This window comes from Lagopus muta, chromosome 10, assembly GCF_023343835.1.
Source record: "Lagopus muta isolate bLagMut1 chromosome 10, bLagMut1 primary, whole genome shotgun sequence".
NCBI lineage: Eukaryota > Metazoa > Chordata > Aves > Galliformes > Phasianidae > Lagopus > Lagopus muta.
In genome coordinates this window covers 3425897-3446998 of record NC_064442.1, presented here as the reverse complement: position 1 = coordinate 3446998, position 21102 = coordinate 3425897, and the positions used below count along the sequence as shown (strand labels likewise).

Genomic DNA, 21102 nt, shown 5'->3' with positions numbered 1-21102 from the left:
CTATTCCCTTGGGTACCACAGGCTGGGAAGAAATTAACTGAATGGTGGATAGCAAAGACTATGGCTGCAGCTGTGGGACAGCAACACGCTGCTGGGTTTGCAGTGGGTGTCAGACAACACTGTGCCAGATGGAAATGTTTGTATGATAAAAGCAGGACCATCACTGCTAACAGCATGAAGGTGTGTTAATGTACTTGTTTGTTCCTGATGATTTGGCTAGACCAAGAAATTGCGTTAGTTATTTTCAGTGCTGACTTGTAACCTGTGAACCAGCACAACCAGTCCCTCTCTTCTGCCATTGTTCCAAGCAGATATTCTTCATTCCATTTCAGTCACTGAAGTCTAAATGCTCTTGCTTTTCTTTCTATATAGTAATTGGATTCTCAGTCATGTTAGCAATATTTGAAATGCTTATGTTGTCACCGAAGCAAACCTAACAATTATTTTTACCATGGCAGAAAATAGAAGTTCTAAACAAAGTAAGCCCTCGAGGAATATCGCCACTGGTAGTATTTTTCCATGCCAGTTGTTTGCTGTGAGATATAACACCCATGTGTTAACTAAGGAATTTCATCAGAGAAAGATAAGCTAGTATAATTTGATTTACATTTGGAATGATCAAGGTTGCATTTTCATTCTTCTTGTCTTGCAGTCACTGGTTATTCCTGGTTGCTCTTTCCCCTTAACGTAAGATAATAAAGAGCACGAAGTCACGTTAACTGAACACAGGCACTATGTGTGGTGTCCAGACTTAGGCTACTATCCAAGGAAATGTTTTATTCATGGCGAATCCCTGATCCTGAGCTTGCAGTTCTGATATGTAACTCATTTTTTTTTTAGTGTTCTGTGATGGAAATTTTCGAAGTAGATTCATTTCATTCTAGCAGTGGATGTGGTAATTTTCAGTGCTTTGTCTTCTTTCCCGTGAGGTATTCAGTCTTTCTCCTCATATGCAGCACTATTCTTACAGGAAAAAAGTGATGCAAAAAGCTAATTTAATATTTGGATTTCTTCCTGGCTTCTACCCCTTATTGACACCAATTCTCAGTTTCTTGCTCTTTCCTATTGAGAAACTTCTTGTTTGTATTTAATTTTCTCTGTGAGTTCCCATTTTCCTGGCCTCCTGGCAGTTTTAATTTCATTTCTACAGTCTGACCTGGAAGTGACAGCTCCTTGCTGATAAGTCCCTTTTTCCATTCCTTGTAGGTTCTCTGCTTTCTCTTAGCATCCTGCTTTGAGGTGCATACTCATGCAGGTAGGTCTGTAGCCCTTTCCTGTCCTCTTTTTATCTTTACTTGGATTGAAAGCTCAGAAAGCATTTGATTTCAAGTAAATCTGTGCCTTCTGTTCACTCAAACTCAATTGTGTTTGTGTTTCGTTTGTCTCTGAATGAAATTTTGTGGTATGGCCCATCAGACAAGAGGTGGGATTGCTCTTCAGATTTCAAGACAGAAGGCTGAGGAGGTTTGAATTGCCTTTGGCAGCACTTGTGCTGCATAGGCTGTTACAGATGGGCTCTTCTTTGGATTAAACCATGGGAAATGGTTTTAAAAATTGGCATTTAGACCACCTGAGCCAGTTTGTTTTTTTTCCCCCTTTTGTTGGATGTGTTAATGCAAATGCTTTTTGATAGAAGTTCAGTGATTTTTGGAAATTTTCTGAAAATCTTTGCAAGATTTGCTTCTTTTTTGGAGAAAGTATTCTGATATCTCTTTTCTCTCCCAGTGTTGAGAGACAAACTTATTGGGTAGCTTTTCTTTTGAAAATGCACGTGTTAGAGGCCAGTATACTTGTCCCTTTCTCCAAATGGCTGGGAAAGCTATTGCAATGACTGCAAAGCCTGCTTTTTGGAGCTGCAGTTATCACTTCTGAGTCTCCACATTATAAGGATGAAAAGGCTGAATTAATTACTGGAGTGCTGGCAGTTTTAGGATAGTCTGAAATATTCATATGTACATCGGTGTCATTGAAATCACGTTCAGAAGGCTGTAGGCAGGACTTTGGCTATAAGCCTATGTATAAGTTCCTGTGAGGTAAGGCAGTATGTGAATTTACAGGCTGTCAGCTACTTGGTGCACAGCACCCCATGAGCATGTTTGTACCATATGGCTGAGCCACAGAATTGCCCAACAGTATGTGAAGGCATTAATCTGTGCAGATGGACACAGCTGAAGTCTTGGGTCCAAGATCAGCGCTGGAACTTGGGGCTGGGCCTTGGTGTGCCTTCACCAATCTGAGGAGTCCTCAGTTAAGAGTTCAAAAGAGCTGCCGGGGATTTCTTTGAGCTCCTGATGTCAGAACAGGGCTCAGAGTGCTGCCTTGTTGACTTTAATAGCCTTAAACTTCATGCTAGAGCTAATACAAATTCAAATTTACACATTTGAGTTCCGTTTAAATGTGACAGAACTCCTGAATATGGCATAATGGTGATGTGCATTTGTCCATTTCTTAACCAGTAGAAATCTCATCTCACAGTTAAGTCCCTTCCCTGTTGGCTCTTTTAATTTAGGAATAGCTGTTTTCTGAATCTGCCTAAAATTTCCAAAGCCTCCCCATCATAAATGTTGTTGTAGTACTTGATAAGGTGATGGCAAGAGAGGTTTGTAGGCCTTCCAGTGTTCTTGTCAGATAAAATACCTTTCAGTGTTTGTGGTGTGTTTTTTTTCTAAAGTGTGGGTAATAGTAACTGAAAGCTTGAAAAACTTACTAATGGACTGTTTATATTTTGTTATTATTCTTTGTTTTCCTTTGCTTTGGATTGAAACCAGCTTATTGCCATTAGTAAATGTCTGAGCGTGTTCTTCAACATGAGCGTTCAGCACTATGGTGGGGAGTCTGGGAGTTTCATCTGATGGTCCTTTAAATGGTTTGGCTCACTTCTTAACTTCATGAGTTGGTGAGTGTTTCTGTAACATATGGCACTATAGGTTGAAAGTGGATGTTTACATCTGGTATGCATTGGAAGATTAAGGTAGAGAGGATGAAGTTTTGGACAAGTATGTGTTTTTTGGATGAAGGATAAAGTGAGAATACTTTTATTTCCTCTTAGATTTGAAACATATCATTCCAGCAATGCCTTTGAAATTCTGCCAGTTTTGCCATCCGTAACATTTATGGGATTTTGGACTGAAACTGAATTAGAAAACTGTTTTTAGTGGTGGAGAAAAAGGTTAGTGTATGAAAATAGCTGGGCCTATTATTGACTGCATGTGGTCAGTGGTTTGGCTGAATGTAGGTGGCTCTCTTCCTGTCACTATTTTAAAGCATGTCTTTTTTTTTTTTTTGAGATGAATATAAAACTCTTTAAAAATTAGACTGCCCTACTGTAGTTCTCTAGTGTAGCAGTCTTTTGCTATTTAGATGTCACTGTGCTTTTGCTATTCAGTCTTATAGTAAAACAAACACACAAAAACTTTAAGAAAGCTTACGGTTGCTGCTAAAATTGAAACTGTGAGAGGTCTGAAAAATGGCAGCTGTGCAAGCTGCAGTTTGTCAGTTTTCTTATGAGAGGATTCGTGTACTTTGTTGTTAATTCTTTATTGTAGTTAATGCTAGGTTTTTTTGCAGCAGACAGCAGCTCTTTGTAAGTGCACGCACAAACATTGATTACTGTTTTTCTGAGAATTGCTAATAATTGCATTATATTTACCTTTTTTTTTTTTTCTTTATCATGTTTCTAGTCTTAAAAGTAAAATTCTGGCAGTTTTTCCCAAGGTCAACTTAAGACTTGCAGTTTCTCCCATTGCATAGCAGACAGCTTGAAATTAACCCAGTGTTGTGTTTATTGCTTAGTATGTAGCACACAAGATGCTCAGGGAATAGCGGATTTTCTAGCTCCTGCTGCAGAGGGAGCTGAAGGGCACAGCAGATTCTCCTGAGCTTTAACAGTATCGTCCTATTTATTTTCTCTAAAAACAAACAAAAAAAACCAAAAAAGAAAAAAAAAAAACCAAAAAAAAAACAATAAATAACCAGTGGTAGGTCTGTAAATCATGCAGGTTGTTTTGACTGTGGATTGTGTAGGTTGCTTGCTGTTTCCAGCCTAGAAAATTCTGGTGAACCTTGTTTAGAAGTTACCAGATGTGAGAACTGATTTCATTCAGCTGAAGGTAAAGAAAATCTGGTTCTGCTGTGAATTATCATGAGAACTGTGAGAGCTCAGTGAGTTAGTTCCATTGCGGTGTCTACAAAGAAAGCAAAAGTTTCCCCATGTTTGGGGACAAACAGTGGATAGAATTACCTAATTTATAGAGTAACTGTAAAGGAGTCAGTACCTGATCAAGTAGCACACCAATGGAGCTGCTTAACGTGTTGCTCAGTCTGTCCTTAAAGGAGGGAACCCTGGTACCAAAGGCCAGAGGCAAGGAAATGATGGTGGTGCATGAGTGAGGCTACTTGGTTGGTTGCATCTCGCTGTCTTGGAAAATCTTCATTTGTTATCTGCAGTAGAAGGCCCACAGCATTATATAAAATGCAAAGTAGACTACTTCTCCTAAAGATATTAACCAGATTGTTAAAATGCTGAGGGGAAAGCTTCTAGAAACTGTAGTTACTGCAATTATCACTTGTAGTTTACTGTAATATCTTCTTGCAACATAACAAGTAAGGTTGATACCGAAGTTGCATCCTTAGATGTTAAAATTATGTAATATTAATTTGAGCATGAATCTGGGGTCGTGCGAAAATCCCTTGGATACTACAAGTTATGTAACAGAATTTATATTTTTTATTTTTTTGGCTTTGTTCTTGTTTACCCAGGTACTGCTTGGTGGTGTTAATAGTAAGCAACGGTTTAGGAATGCACTGTATTGAGAGAGCTCACATTGCTGTTGCTTATCAGAAAGATCTTGAAGGACTGTGGTGATAGGGGTAGTTAGCACTGTTTCTGAACGCGGATTCTTAGAACTGTATTTTCTGGGGAAAAAGAGGACAGCAAACAGCTGACCTTTGTTTTTGATTTAAGCGAGCATTTTTCTGGTCTTGCTTATGAAAACAATTACGTTAACGTATCTCAACACTTCCTCTTTGGATTGTAGAGGTTGGAGATCTGAGGGAGCTGCAAACACTGGATATTTCAACCAATCGCTTGATAACCTTACCTGAAAGGCTGCATATGTGCCTCTCACTGCAGTACTTGACTGCAGACCGGAACCACCTGTGGTATGTTCCCCGCCATCTGTGCCAGCTTCCAAGCCTCAATGAGCTCTCCATGGCTGGGAACCGCCTTGCATTTCTGCCTCTTGGTGAGTCACTGCTTTCACTGGGCCGGGGTGGGTTAGAGAATAGATGGGGAAACAAATTTGCTTCCTCCTCCTCCTCAAAAAAAAGAAAAAAAAAAAAAAAAAAAAAAAAAAAGGCAGCAGGTGATTTTTCAATCCATTCTGATCCCTTCAAACTCTGTACGGAGTACTACAGTGATCAAATTGTTGGAAAATATATTAATAAATGAAAAAAATACAGGTTGAGGTTTCGTATTTGCTTTCGAGCCGTAGGTCATCTATCAAATCTGCTTTATTTTTAGCCATTTTCCCAGATGGGGGAAAAAGTTTAAATGATGTCTTGTTTAAATATAGTACTGAGTAATCTAAGTTCCACCACTTTAGGTAATGACATGCTTCTGTTTGCTGGATCTGGTATTTAAGTAAGATTCTTCAGCTAGAGTTGGAAACGTGCTGTGGAATCCCAGTAAATCCATATAAGTGACTTTTTTCATTGGTAGGAATGTCAGTACTGAATAGTCTAGCTAAGATTTAGTTTGTGTGGTGTATAGGCATCCATCAAAACTTTCACAGCAGACGCACAAGAAGAACTTCATCTGCTTTCTCTTCAACCCTTTCTAAGCTTGGAAGTGTAGAGGCAGGCCTTCATGAGCAGGAGGTGTGGTGACCGAGTGGTTTTGTGTTGTGGGAAGTCACTGTGACTGCAGGAAGGGTGGACTGCATATTTTGTCCATGAAAAGCGAGACATCTTCCATGTGTCGGTAGGCTAATCTCTGCTGAAATGCAGATGTGCATGCAGATTTACTGTGCCAGCTCAATAGCCAGTAGTAGATTTTTTTTTCTAGAATACTCTTAGAGGTTGGTTAATTAGATGCAGATGAAGTGACCATAATAACATTGAAAAGAAGATGAAAATGAAGGTGACTAAACATGGGATGCTTTTATTTCTAAATTAATGAAACTGTGTGGGTTTAACTTAATTTTTTCAATACTAGCAATTCAGTCTTTAAAGCAGCTGATAGTCTGATTATTTTTTTTAACACCTTAGTTCATATTACTGACAAGTGCAAATAATGTCTCCAGACATGGTGTTTCAGTTATGTCCCAACATATGTCATTATATAAATGAGAAAATGAGTTCCAGGATGCATCATCCAGACTTCACAGTACCATCTGAAACAAGCAAAGTAGCGAGCCTCAGTTTGGCAAATATTCCTAGCTCCATTTCATGAGAGAGCAGTGGAATATTTTTAATTTTTCAAAAATAAGATGATGCTCAGTAAGAGAAGATGTGAAATATTTAAGGGTGGAAGTTTTCTCTGCCTCTGCTCTGGTAGCTTATCTAGGAGTGAGCTGTGACCTGCATGAGCCACAGATCTACTCACGTGTTTTAAGTTCAAAAGGAGGAAATAAATCTGTAATATAATGATACACCTTTTTTTTTTTTTCTTTATTTTTAGACTCAAATTCAAAACATTCTGAGGGAACTTTTAAAATAATGGGAAACATCAAAGACTGTCAATTGACCTTGTTCAGTAGTTCTTAATAGTGACTCACTGGTGAACATTTGGAGATAATTTGCTATCTGTGAATACGAAACTGAATCATAAATCCTAGAGTTCAGAGGAAAAGCAGCCCAGCATAAACGTAAATGCTTAATCCTTGGTGAAGAATCAGAAGGCTTCAGAGCAGTCGAGATGTGATGGCATCAAATAGAGTGCATTGAAAAGCACAATTAAATCTATTTTCTGCTGTATGGGAAAGTGTTTTCCTTGGTGTGCTGGACTACACGGAATGTTAGAGTGTTACTGAAGTTAAGCCACAATTGGAGCGTGTTTCTGTGAGCTGCACATGCTGGCTAATTTTTGTGTATTTATATCTAACTTCTCCATTAGTGGTGCCGATGGCCAGGGAGGATTAACAGTGAAAGATACTGCAGAAAAAAGAGAAGTGATATTTGAGCAGTAATCATCTTACAGTTGTTTTTCTGTGAGGGAGTTGAGTAGGAAGGCAGCCATCTTACACACCTCTAAAGAATGTTGTTGTTTTTTTTGCTTTTTTAAGAGGCACGTCTGTGGTAGAAGAAATGTTCATGCTTGGAACGTGTGGCTTAAAACTTTTTCAAGTGTGATCTACTTTATTTCATATGGTGGCTGACATGAAATGTGGCAAGGTACCCATTCTTCCCCAGCTAAATGTGTCCCTTGTTGCTGCCTGTACGGCTCCTGCTAGGCGTAGTGCAAGCTGGCATTTTCCTGTTCCTAGACTGATAGTGTCAGATGGATTCTGGCAGTAGCACTGTGACTGCACTGCTGGATAGATACTGTGCAGGATTTTGGTCTGTGCATTCTTTGAGGTGGTAACAGTCACACATGAGCTTGAGGGCACGTGCATCTTAAGAAAAAAATTCTGATATTTTTCAGTTTTGCTGAATTCAGTAATAGCTTACACCACTCTGACTGTTCTAACTGGTAGGGAAACAAGCAGGTAGGTAAGTAATGCTGAGTTAGTCATTTGTTGTGCAGGATACATCTAATGTTTGGATATGCTGGTAGTTTTATTTTTTTTGTGTTGGTTTGTGTTCCAAGAAACAAGTGTGTGGATCTGAATGTTTGGGCCTTCCTGATGAATTTCTACAAATGCCCAAATCGGAGGTGTGTAAGCTGAGCTGGAAACTGCATTCTGGCCAGCTCTATGTAATTGCTTTTTATTTTCTTGTCACTGGCTTTTGTGCTGCTCAGTAAGTGGTCTTAGGAATTCTGTTCTTGAATGGCAGATAGCACCTCCGATCCCTTTACATCGATCTCATAATCAAAATTACTCTTTGATAGAAAGCTAACTCAAAAATTTTACTGCTAGCAAATGCTGCAATGCCTGAAAACAAATTCTGCTGGAAGCAGAAATTTGAATCTGATGACACTGCAAAAGTAAAATTGATTTATGCAATAGAGTACAAATATAATTAAAATAGGCCATAAATTCTGAAATACACTGGCAGATCAGGGGATGTTATGACAGCAAATACTCAGTGTTATATCACTTTATTAGGGGTTTATGTGCACATTTTGTTTAGAAAATGGGTCTAGTAATTATCAGTGCACAGTAAACAAAGGTCTTATTCTACCTCAGTATATACTGCTTTTGTGTCCTTGCCCTCGCAGTATGGTTAAAAGAGCATCAGTGCAGACACACAAGAGCTATTGTTCCATCTTCAGCCATGTGGAATGCATATGCCAGGGCCCTGAGGTTAAGACAAGAAAAAAAAAAATAAAGGAAAAAAAATAGAATTGGGGTTTGTTCAGGACTCATGGCACTGGGTCATTTCTGGGAGAGATGTCTTTGATCTGGGAGCCTGGAAGGAGGAAAGTGGAAGTGTTTTAGACAGTACAGTGCTTGCAAAAGCCACATAAAAACCTTCTTTGTAGCCTTAGCCTTTTCATAGATGGACAGCTTCCTTATTTCACCAAGTTCTTGCAGACTGTTTTCTAGACGATTTTTAACAATATTGGTTGACTGATAAAAGACATAAAGATTAGTGGAGATGAGATGGGATACAAAGAGCTTTTTAAAGTGATGTTTTATTTAAATTTAAGCTTTGTGGATAGTGTTTGAGACTTGAAAAAACATCTTTTTGGGACTGGAAAATGCTTGGTTATTTAATGCGAAGAAACTATATCAAAGGAACACTTATAGTTAAAGGCTATTTGGCTTTGGGAATAGAATTTTTCCTACTGAGATATTCTGTCTAACGTCCAAAAATTTGCTTTAATTACCTAGGAAATGCAGTCAGCTTAGAACTTAGAATCTAAACATAGCATAAGATAAAGACGGAGGAAAGAGATGAGATGCAGCCTAAGTCCCCACCCCTAAATGCGTATGAAAAGAACAGCTTTAGGGCTTTTTTTGACTTGCTTGATTTCCAGCCCATTTGCATACATCTGTGTGGAAATGAGCAAGATGAGCCCTCTTTTAAAATTTTCTTCCATTCTCTAAATTAATGAGTTAAACAGTATCACGTTCAAGCTGCCCCAGCAACCTGTAGTTTTCTGCTCTTCTTCACCAGATTGGTCTCTGCAGCATGAGGATCCCTCAGCTTTCAGTGCCCCGTGCTATTTGTGTTCAGTTTTACTGAGTAATTCTCTTCCACCGTGACAGTACTTTGCAGTGTTAGTTCTTTGGTACTGCAGTATTTTCCTTCATTGTAGGATAGTGATGTTTTTGTTTCATCTAAAAATACCCCAGAACTTTGTTAAACTATTTTCAGCCCTGCCATACTGAGGCAAAATACCCCATCTTTTTTGAGGTGTTAACTCTTAACGGTGCGCAGCAGCATCGCACAGCAGTGCTAATCAGTCAGCAGAGGTATTTGTACTTCTTTCTTAGGGCAGGACAGTTGACAGGTGCAGGAGATAGTTCTTGGAACTAGAGCATCTTTGGGATGGGGTCAAAGAAGCACATGATGGGTAAAAATGTTCCCTGATGTCCAGTTACTCTGATTTGAGCAAAGCCCCAGTTATGGTTCCTGAAACCTGTTGCAAAACCTCTGTAGAGTGCAGTGTAAGAGCCTATATTAAAAGAAACAGAAGTCAAGTTTTCTATGTTAATGTTCTCAGAAACAGAACATACTAGTTTTCTGTGGGTATCAGTTCTTCTTCCTTAGACTGAAGATTTGATGATGTGGCACTCTTTGAAGCTCCTCAGCTCAAGCCTTTAAGGTTTCTGATACTTACAGCTGCTAGTCAAGTGGGTGACAGCTGAAGACATTTGGTGTATTTTAAGATGGCCAAATGTATGGGGAAATCGTTTCAGATGTCATTTGCTTTATGTCTGTAAGGTGGTACCCAAAGCTCTAAGTGAAAGTGAAACTGTTCTGTGATAAAAATGGGCTTGTATTACTTAGTACGGTAAGGAACGACGATGAAAGATCACTATTGCAAACAGAATAGCTGAACAGAGATACCGTGTATGAAAATGGCTTAAATTTTTCTTCTGATCTTGGCTGCTGTTTCAAAAGGGGCGGAAGCTATATTCATTTTTATTTCTTGCTAATCAAGGTAATTGCCAGTTGGCAAGGATGGGAAGTCGAACGAGTCGATGCTACTAGAGCTTTCAATGTAGCTGATTCAGCTACAAGGCTTGTTTATCTTGCTTAGTTTCTATAACGTGCTCATGAAAGTTTAAGAAGTCGAGAAATATATGCATGGCTTTTCGTAATGCAGTTTGTTTGGGTTGCAGTTATCTCCTCCGTAGCACAAATGCTCTCAGATGTTTGACACCTTCTTGCTTGGTCTGTGTTAAATGCATGTCTCTTCCTAACCTGGTGCGCTGAACGGCATAGGAGCTACAGATGAAATGGACTGCCAAGATGATCCTACGTGTCAGCTTTACCAGTTCAAAACTCTCTTCATAAAAAAAAAAAAAGCTATTCCTCTTACTTTGGTTTTTCACTTCTTTTGATAGCAGACTGAATGGACCTTGCTGATAAGAAAAACTATTCCTTCTGAGAATTATTCCTAGAAACCTAAATTTTCTCCTTTTGCTGTTTTTTCCACTTGCTAAACAAGAGTAAAATCATTCCATACCTATATGGTTATATCTGGGAATATTAACATACTTATAGTTCATGAAAGTACTGCTTAAATATGGCCTGCTTGCTTCTTTTGACTGCCAGCCATGAATATTTTAACAGAAATAATAAGAAGCTCATATTCAGATGTATTGATTGTTTATTTATAACCATAACTTCTGCTTTATAATATTCTGCAATTTAATGCTGGTGTATTTCCCTGTGTTCTGTAATTTGACACATCTCATGGACTTCTGAATGATCACTGTTACGTACCTAGTTATGGCGAATGTAGTTAAACAAGTTTCTCGGAGAGAAGAAAGAGTGGGACATGCCACATTTATGTTTTTTTCTTCACCACTTTGCAGATAAGAAGGCTGTGATTTTGATGGTGCAATGTTAATGAAAGGAGATTTGACCTTATGCAGTGTAGAATCACAGAACAGCTTAGGCTGGAGGGGGGGATGTTAGAGATGATCCAGTTCCAGCCCCTGCTATGGGCAGGGTTGCCAACCTCTTCTAGATCAGCCTGCCTATCCAGCCTGGCTTTGAGCCCCTCCAGAGGGGCATCTGCGACCTCTCTGTGCAACCTGTTCCAATGCCTCACCACCCTCTGAGCTGAAACAACAACAAAAAAGCAAAAGTATATGCTGTAGGATTCCAGATGGATTGTCACTTTTCTTCTACCTCACTTGGAGTTTGTCAGAAAAAAGTTTTAAATGGGATTTTCTGATCTGTGGAAAAGAGCTTTATTATGGATCATTTGAAAAAAAAAATTGTTGGAAATAGCATTTAAAATTATTAAAATAACTTGCTCAAATATTTATAATTGGGAAGTACTAATTTGTTTGCTGCCATTGAATTTGATTTCTTATTTATAATTAAAAGGAATCGCTTAGCTCAGAATTGTCAGTCGTCCCTTCTCCCCCTTACTTTTTCTCTTGTTTTCTAAACCCAGATTTAGGTCGTTCGCGGGAGCTACAATATGTTTATGTGGATAACAACATTCATCTCAAAGGCCTTCCATCTTTTCTGTATAATAAAGTCATTGGTTGCAGCGGGTAGGTGTGAATTAAATCAATGTTTTGCAAATGTGTTCCGTTGAAAATTTCTCATAAATATGTGCCTATGTGATACAACTGGGTTTTTTTGTGATAGATTCAGAATTAATGTCAGTTTAAGGAGGATTACTGCAGCTGCCAGCTCTTCTACTTTTGCAACAAATGTTCTATTAATTGCTGACTTTCAGTATTTTCATGTTAAGCCACAAGTCATTGCAGTTATTCCGAAGGAGTTTATAATGATAATGTAAGTCCCGAAGCTGAATGCTAACAGCATTTAAAGATGGCCAGAACTGTAAGCTTTGCAAAATCTGCATAACTGAAGAATGCACAAACTGTTTCTTCATGTGTTGCACCATACATCCAGTTCATAAGTTTTCCCATTTCTCTAAATTTTGGGCTGTATCTCAGAATGCCACATGCAGCTTTGCTCATTTTTGTGTCCCAGTATCAGCTTCTCCTAAGTCCTGCTACCTACTAAAGCAGTTTTCTTCTAAGGAATTGTGGATTGACAGATATATTTTTAAGTGTGCATTTTAAAAATATCCTAGGTTGTCTCATGTTTGTGGTTAGGATGTGAGGAAAAAGTGGTCTGACGAGGACAGTGGCTTAATTCTATCTGCACTGACACTAGCATAAATTAGGATCAGCACCACTGAAATGAATGGAGCCTTACTGGTATAACACTGATCAGAGGAGGATTGTCCTCATTACCATCTAATTATAAATTTCTGGTATGCTTGCTCTCAGCAGATCTTATATTAAATATAAATTCCCCCTTTACAGCCTTTGCTCTATTGCAATATGTGAGATGCTGAGATGCTTGGCATTTTAAGGTTTTCCTAATATTCATGTCAGCTGGTTGTGTGATATTTAAATACTTGCAGTTGCATGAAACTTGTGCAGTCTCAAACTGACTGATTTTTCAGGGAAAATTATTTCTAGCCTTTGCTTTTTCAGAACTAATAATAAATGGTAAGAAAGACATTAAATGCCCAACAGGTAATAGAATTGTATTGATTGTGACCAAAACACTAATGATTATGCAGAAAATGTTCAAGCAAGTGTGGTCCAACTATCCTGTCCTTGTTCCTTATTTTACACTTAGGAAAACTTTTTTAATCTTTGCACTGATCTTTGTAACAATTCAGTTTCCATAAGACATGATAATTTTAAAACACGGCATGATTTCCAATACCCAAATAAGTATGTGCATTTGTGTACCAGTCAGATACCTGTCCCCATGTTGTAAAGCCATTCTATGTTCCTTCTAAGAAAGTATGAGTAACCAATGCAAATTTTTCAGAGGTCAGGCAAAATGTTTGACGTTCCAGGCTTTAGTATTCCAGTCATCCACAGGACAGCTAAATCTGCCATGCTGCTGTTACTGATATAAAGCTAGATTTCTGAAAACAGGACATATATTGCATTGTCTAAGTAGTGAATCTCTGTCTGGAGAAAGTCTTTTATGGAAGAGGTAAGGATCTCAGTACTCAGATCGTAGTTTTTGCAGGTAGGATTTCATGCTTTCCAGCTAGGTGTCTGTCACTCCTGTTCAAAGTAGCCAATGAGTGATCATAGTTTTTTCCTCACTGTGGTTTATTCTACAGGGCTCTCCTGCAGCTCCAGTTTTTTTTCCAGCTGGATGGACCATTTTTCTCCTTTCTCCCATGCTTTTTAGACTACTTTTGTTGGTTTTTAATTTTTTCTTCTTGCACCCAGTTTTACTCACAGGTTCTGATTCTTTCCCTAACATGGCCAAATGTAAGGATGCATCCCTTAAATTATTCCTCTTGATACTCTGTTTTGCATGCTTGCTTTGTGTGCTGCAGTGGGCATTCATATCTTCACCCTTTATGCAGAGTGAGCCAGATAGTCCAATTCTTAGTTACAGAAGCTGCAGTGAGGTTATGGGGTTTGTCTTCTATATAGTTGGTATGGGATTGATAAGCTTAAAAATATAGCAGTTTGATTGGTGCTGATGGCTAATTCTTTGGGTATTGATTGTTGGAGAATGAATTGTTGGAATAGTGGACCTTTAAATTCTAGATTCTACTTTACTTCTGTTAAAGCTCTGTGGGGAAGTATTAAATATTAAGAAAGAGGCTTATTGACTTGATTCTTGATGCTGCTCTTCTTTGCTTATTTCTCAGAGGTATTTTTTCTTTAATCAGAGAGGATGAGATTCTTCCTTATCAGAGAAGTTTTACCACATTTCTTTCACATCTGATAAGGATGAAAGCAGCTACCTCAGGTTTAGGTCCAATATCTGGGAAGGCTGACAGATTTGCATCATGTTCTATTTGTTAGGACTGGCCCTAACGAGTTGCTCTTGGCTTCAAATTTAAGTTGTCATAAACAATTTAAGTTCCCTTGTTGATTTCCCCAACTTCTTAGTAGAATTTTCTTATGCCTGTGTCTTTGGCATGATAACTTGCAACAGGGATCACATACAGAACTGTTATTCTAATACAGGCTGAATTTCCTGGAATCCCAGCAACCTTCCTTTTTCTTACTGCAGTTCGAAGAGGACAAAGTTAGTCCTTGAAAGTCTAGCTGAGGTTTTATTTGGTTTTTGTTTTTCAAAGGGACTCTGTGGGTAGGGAAGGGTATGGGAAATAATCACTGAGTAGTAATCACACTTCTTTGTAGCTCACATGCATGCCTCATAGACAGTAGTTGAGTCCTATTATCATTCTCCAGTGGTTGATCCAACATAAGGGAAATGAATTACTGAGTATTAGATTGCTCCCGTATTTTAAGTTTTGAGTAATATTTAGCATTTGGAGACTAAACAAGAGTAACATCTGTTACTTTGGTAGTGCACTTGGCTCGCCCCCTTGGGACTGTGCACTCATTTCTCTAGCTTTTGGAAGTTATTTGATTATTGCAGACCTCCAGATGTCTTGTGACATGTCATCAAAGGTTGGATATCATAAGAAAATGTGTGTCCATGCATACTGCATTCTGCAGTGAGTCCATGAATGGTGCTGCTCTAAAGAACAGTATTAAGTGTGCTTGGGGGTTGGTAATTTGGGTTTCCCCATGAAGTTAACTTAATTTTTTCCTAACCGCTTCTTAAATGTCTTGTATCTTTCTAGCTGTGGTTCTCCAATTCAAGTTTCAGAGGTGAAACTGCTCTCTTTTTCATCGGGACAGTTAACTGTGTTCCTGCCAGCAGAGGTGAAATCTATAGGGACAGAAACAGATCATGTGCTGCCTTTGCAAGAATTGGCTATGAGGACCCTCTATAACACTTACTACGTGTATTTAAAAGGTAAGAATCTTTGTGTTCTTCAGATTTTGGATGCCCTATCACTGAAGTGTTCAAGGAGCAGTTAGATGGCCCTTTCAGCAGCCTGTGGTGTCTCTACCCAGGGCAGTGGGGTTGAAACTAAATGATCTTCATGGTCTCTTCCAACCCAAGCCATTCTAGGATTACAGAAAGAGTGGAAGTGCATTTCTGGTAATGATAGTGACTCTTGATGTGGCTTCTCAAAGAGCACGACAAAGATGAATATTTTAAAAGACTTATTTAATCCAAGTCTCTTTGAAATGCTGTGTTACAAGAGAAAAAAATAAAAAAAGCGATCCAAAGACTGTTTCTAAAGTTGAGTGACACTTAGAAATGGTTCCTTGAGGACTGTACTAAGAAGGATGCTTTTTGGAGGAGGAACTCTTTAATGGAAATAGGGAATGAGAAATACAGTTCCTAAGGCAAGATTAGATGCATCAGCCAACAATGCAGCTTCTTGCCAGGCAGCACACTCCTAAACTGGCAGGCTTGTGATACATAAGGCAAAAGAAACACAAGCAGCCGTTGGCCATTTCAGTACAGTGTGACAGCTGAGCTGTTTTAGTTCTGCCCCAGTTCAGGCTCTGCTGTAAACTGGCCCTTGGCTGATCTGGTTATGCATCATGCAGTCACGTGAGTTAGCAATATCAGAATATCTGCAGATTCAGATTTTGAGATTTGGATGTACTGTCTCGCCTGTTAATCTTGGGAGAAGGCAGAAGGGTGGAGAGTTAATGTGGGAATACTAAAGAGAAACAGGAAATGTCTGTGCTTTGTGGAGAATGCATTAACTGATCCAGAGAACCATTTAATTGATGAGTATAGGATTGTCTCTGTTCTGAATTTCTACATATGGAAGGGAGATTAGAGGTTTTTAGTTGTTTAGTGGTTTCAGGGGTGCAGCTAAATATGTGACTGCTGCTAGGTAAGTGTGACAGAAATGAGTGGACTACTTTTCTGTAGTCTTTCCTTGACTAGGCTATGTTACTTCTTGTTTCTGATGCAAATGTACTATTTATCATGCTGTCATCTTCTAGCCTGCTACTGTGCTCATTGCTGACATTTTAGTTAAGTGATACTGATGTTCTTCTCAGAATTTGCTACTGTTGTTAATTTCTAAACACCTGTCTAGACCATCTTCATGTCCACAAATGCTTTATTGCATATTACTTGGTTTTGTTACTTGCTTGAGCTGTGGTATTTTTCAACTGTATTTTTGGGACCCATTTCATGTTATGCCTATGGATGTTTGACTTGCACATTCAGCTTTTTGAACTTGCACATGGAAAGCACCATATGCATTGCCTTAATTGGTGTCACTTCCTTTATGTTGCTGTTCTTTCAACGAAGTCTTAAGAAAACAACAGAGCTGGTTTTCTGAACTGTCCACGGATTGTACTTCTTATGTTGGACATTGTAATACAGTATTTTCTGACAAGTCTTTTTTATTTTTTTTTTCTTTTTTAGATTTGAATTTTCTTACTCCAATCTCACTACCAAAAAGCCTCTTGGAATTGTTGCACTGTCCCTTGGGACACTGTCACCGCTGTAGCCAGCCCATGTTTACCATTGTCTACCCAAAGCTCTTTCCCTTAAGGGAAACTCCAATGGCAGGATTGCATCAAGGGTAATTACACAGGAAATTACACTGGGGTTTCGTTTAGAAAGAAAAACCTTATGGAAAAATATGTCTCGTTTGTTTGTTTGTTTGTTTGTTTAGCAGCCTTTCAGATGTAAAGCCCCTGTCCAGCAACGGTTGGCAAATCTCTTAGAGGGAAACCAACATACTACTGTTGGGTTGTTTAATAAAGATTGCCTGTTTGATTCCCTCTAGATAGTGAAGATATGATGGGATTGATTTATTTGTGGTGATGCAACAACATGCATGTTGCCTTTGTGCCCTTGGAAGGAAATATGGCCTCATACCAATATTTAACTCTGCCCTCACTCAACAATGCCACCACCACGTGAAAGTGTCCCAGGACTAAAAACAGGGAAAAGCTCTAAAGCCAGAACTTATATAAATATTCTACAGTAAAATAATCTTTTTTAAAAAAAATTCTGTGCAAATTATTTTAAGATACGCATTGGAAACTGCTGCATTGAAAAGGACGGCTTGCTCTAAAATGTTTGTTAAAAGTATCTTAGTTCATCATCAGAGCAGATGTGAATGTATGTGCAGGATTTGCAAGTCAGGCAGACAAGCCCATGCACATTTCCTGCCTTGCTGGGCAGTAGTCATAGGAGAGACCGACCCCTGTGATTCAGAGTACTGCCCTCATGTAGATTAAGTTTCGAAGTGCTTTTAAGATGATAATACCTTAAAACTGATTGTTTTGCAGTGATTTTTAAGGCAAGTTTACTAATCTGTGTTCCACTACTCTGAGTTTAGTCTTAAATTTATCAATACCAAGCTCAAATGTAGCATTTCTCATGCTTTTTGCTCATGGGCATTATTTTCCCTCTGTCCTACTCAACTGTGCCCTCTGCTCTTTTGAGAAGGATATGGCAGAGAAGAATTGTCTCGCTCTATAGAAGTGGTATGTGCTTGAAACTTCACACGGTGTGCACCCAGCATTGTTAGATGTAAGCCTGTGGTAAAGATACCTTTACCACACCTCCTTCATCCTGACTGCAGATGCACCAAGCGGCATCATCTCCTTGTCTCCAAGACTCCAGGATAGGGCTACAAAGATTGGGTCCATGGGAGGAAATGCAGAATTCTGTCAGGATCTTAAAGCTCTACATTATGAACACTGCTTGTATTCATAGCTTGTGTAACTCAGACTAAACTACAGTACTGTTTGAAAACTAACTTGGTATAAAGAAATGTTACTCAGTGGTAAACAAGCAAATAAGCTGTTCAGATTCTTTTAGAAAATCCATGTCAAATCATTGCTTAGACAACAACTACTTGTCCTGCTGAAATCCACTGAGTTGCTGCTTGTGTTCCATAAAAATAAGAAACTTCTTTTCAATAGAAATTTATTATATTAAAAAAAAAAAAAGTTGTTTCAGGTCAATGGTGCCTATTTCTCACAGCTATATCACAGGTTATTTTCTTGTGAGTTTGTGGCATAATAAATATCTGATTTGTCAGTGATTCAAGTATATGAAAAGAAAACGACTTAGGTATGCCAAATCTGAGCAGCAGCCAGAAGGCTGCATAGATGTTATTTTGGAAAAGCCATCTTTCTTAGAAAGATCCTCAGATTACAGAGATTGCATCCTGCATTCTGTTACAGAATGTTGAAATTCAATGGGTTTTATTTGCATTTAAATAAATTTCTTGCACGTGGCCATCTTTGTATTCAAAGTGACATGAGATGTTACGATAATGCTGTAATTTCTTTCTGTCATTCAGCTCCATTAGAACAGTGTCACTTTCTACAAAAGTGATAGTAATCTACTCGCTGATCACTGCTTCCTTTTATTACCTGAAATAACCCAATAATGGGAGAATAGGCACCTCTGCTTTGTAATGAATTGTCTGGAGTTGCTCACTGTAGAACTTATTTATGAAGCAGTAGGCACATTAGTAGGCACTGGGAGTTTTGGAATTATGAGTACGAAATTTGTGACTCAGCAAAAGCATACTTTGTTTATTTTGGAAAAACAGTATTGGCATTCTAGAATATGACTAGAAAATATTTCTGCATGGCTTTCACTTTAAAAAAAAAAGTTATGTTAATTACCTTGTGACAGTTCTCATTTTCTCCCTTAAACATGAACATACTGTGTTCTACGAAAGGCATTAATAAGTAGAGTTTTGAGTAGCTGACATTTGAAGCAAAACCACAGAAAATGAGATCTAAGCAGGGTAGGCTGTCATCTCTGTAGCTTGCACATGACATGGAAAGATTATGTGGAAGTGCAGAGGTGTGATAGCTGGTTTAGTAAGATGTGAAGGACAGGGTTTTTGTTCTAAAGAGCTTACAGTGACCATGAAAACACACAGGATAAGGATCCTGAACGTTTGAACAGCACTGATTAGCACATGCCACGTCCATGCCAGTATCTTCTGTCTGGATTTCTGTGTCGCGTTCTGTATCCTCTTACAGGAAGGGGAGGGATAGCTAAGTGTTGAACTGTATTTCTATCTCTAAAAAAGCACAGATGACGTTTAGCACTGGCTGGAGTGCAATTTCTGGGTTAGTGAAAATCAGATCTTAGCATTATTCAAGTGGACATCTAGGCCCCTGCCAGGAGAGGGGCAGGAGGAGGGTCACAGCGAGGCTGGTGTCACCCTTTCATGTCAACCCCTGCTGTCGCAGTGTGACAGCACTGCCTGTCCATCATCCTTGCTGAAGGTCTGGGCCCACTTTGTTCTCTCGGCTGGATCCAAGGACACTGGACTTCAGTCATTTCATGCCTGCAAGCAGTAATTTAAGAAACACATGAGCGAAGCTGAACCAAAGAATTACCCAGCTATTTTCCTTTCAGCTGTTAAACCTACTGGCTATAACATGCAGCCACACCCTCTGCAGAAGGAAAAACCACATGCAGTTTCTTTAGACTGAGCACATAAGAAACCAGGGAGGTTTTTGAGAACCCCTGCAGTGTTTCCCTGCCTTTGTATTAGGCACTCAGATGTATCAAGCGATTCTTTTTCTGAAGTGTTGAGATCAACTAATCCTGTGCTTTACAAACCAACATATTGTCTGCTGTGGAATGGGGCCAAAAGCTTAATCTTTATTGACAACTGTTCCCCCCCTTCTTTTTTTTTCCCCTAGGAGGACAACTGTTAGTTTTGTGGCATACTGCTGCTCCACCCAGTGTCTGCAGACTTTTGACCTACTGAGTTGATAAACATTTTAAACTACTCAGGAGTGCTGCCAGTTTAAAGCTGCATTAGACGTCGTATCCCGTTGGTACTGGAATACAGTGTGTGTGCCAAAGCAGCAGAAGTGCCCGGTCGGGAACATTAAGAGGCACTTAAATCCTGCCCTATCAAATTTGGATGAAGTGCAGAAACTTTTTCGGAAGTGTAAATACCAAGTTTTTAAGAGCATTAACTTCTCTCAGCAAAGATAGCATACCAGACAAATTTTTGAGTTCTAAGTCCCTAGATTTGCAGTGTTTTTCAAACTGCTTTCGGTGGATCCACTGTGTCTTCTGGGGCAGTTTTCATGCCTTTAACAGTGTCCAGCCGATCTATAATTTAAAAACTATATGCCTGAATGGTTTTTGTTTATTGTTCCCATCTTTTACATTCTACAGTTGTATCCAGGTGTGTAAATCTAAGACTGTACATGCTTTTGAAGGAACCCTGTGACTTTGACATAGAACTTGGTTTTATTTTTTCTCTCTCATCTCAATATTTTACCCCACAGAGTTATCCAAGTTTTATACTAAATCTTTAACAGGCAACCATGCTATTTAAATCCATGTATTTAAAGCAGATCTTTGCTTCTGGTATTACTGTGAGCCACACTTACTCCACTGGAGGAGCTAGGATATGTCTGGAGACTGAAGGTGCTGTTTGAGTAACAAAGGCCTATGCTGATATCTGCAGCAAGTGGTGTTGCTCTGGTGTTTGGTGACGTTGTCTTTATTTTCATCACTTCTATGCTGTATTTTTAATAAAAGCAGTTTCCCTTTTGCTGCGTTCTGAATTCTTCAGGAAGAAGATATTAAGTACAAATTTCACTTGGAAGAAATAGTAATATAAATATTTATCCCTATTTACTCTATTTTGACACTTGCAGCCAGTAGACCTGCACAGAGCTGGTCTTCATTTCTCAAGGTTTTGCATTTGATTTGTGAGAGCTTCTCTGAAGTGTGTTAACCTTAGGGGAGGCTGGAGAAGGGGAGGGAGGGAAGTACGTTTGTATCTGAGGGTGGGGATACGTGCATACCTACAGACACAGCAAAAGAGCTGTGATAAAATTTTTAGTGTATTATGTTCATATTAATTTCAAAGGACAAAGAATGGGGAAAAAGGCCCCAAATGTCTGTGCA

At 38.9% G+C, this 21102-nt stretch overlaps 1 protein-coding gene across 6 annotated transcripts in view; it reads left to right on the top strand.

Moving 5' to 3' along the window:
- The window catches only part of LRRC28 (leucine rich repeat containing 28), a 47755-nt gene extending 27012 nt beyond the window's left edge, over window positions 1–20743 (top strand). For 4 of the 6 annotated variants that reach the window (XM_048955902.1, XM_048955900.1, XM_048955906.1 and 1 more), the window contains 5 exons: window positions 5037–5243; window positions 11744–11846; window positions 14948–15123; window positions 16609–16768; window positions 19875–20743. In XM_048955902.1, coding sequence (XP_048811859.1) covers window positions 5037–5243; window positions 11744–11846; window positions 14948–15123; window positions 16609–16768; window positions 19875–19947 — 719 coding nt within the window. In that variant the 3' untranslated portion in view covers window positions 19948–20743. Of the gene's footprint in view, window positions 1–1309; window positions 2897–5036; window positions 5244–11743; window positions 11847–14947; window positions 15124–16608; window positions 16769–19874 lie in introns of those variants that run through there. The other 2 variants (XM_048955905.1, XM_048955903.1) reach the window with 2 other exon arrangements.
- The last annotated feature ends 359 nt before the right edge of the window (window positions 20744–21102 follow it).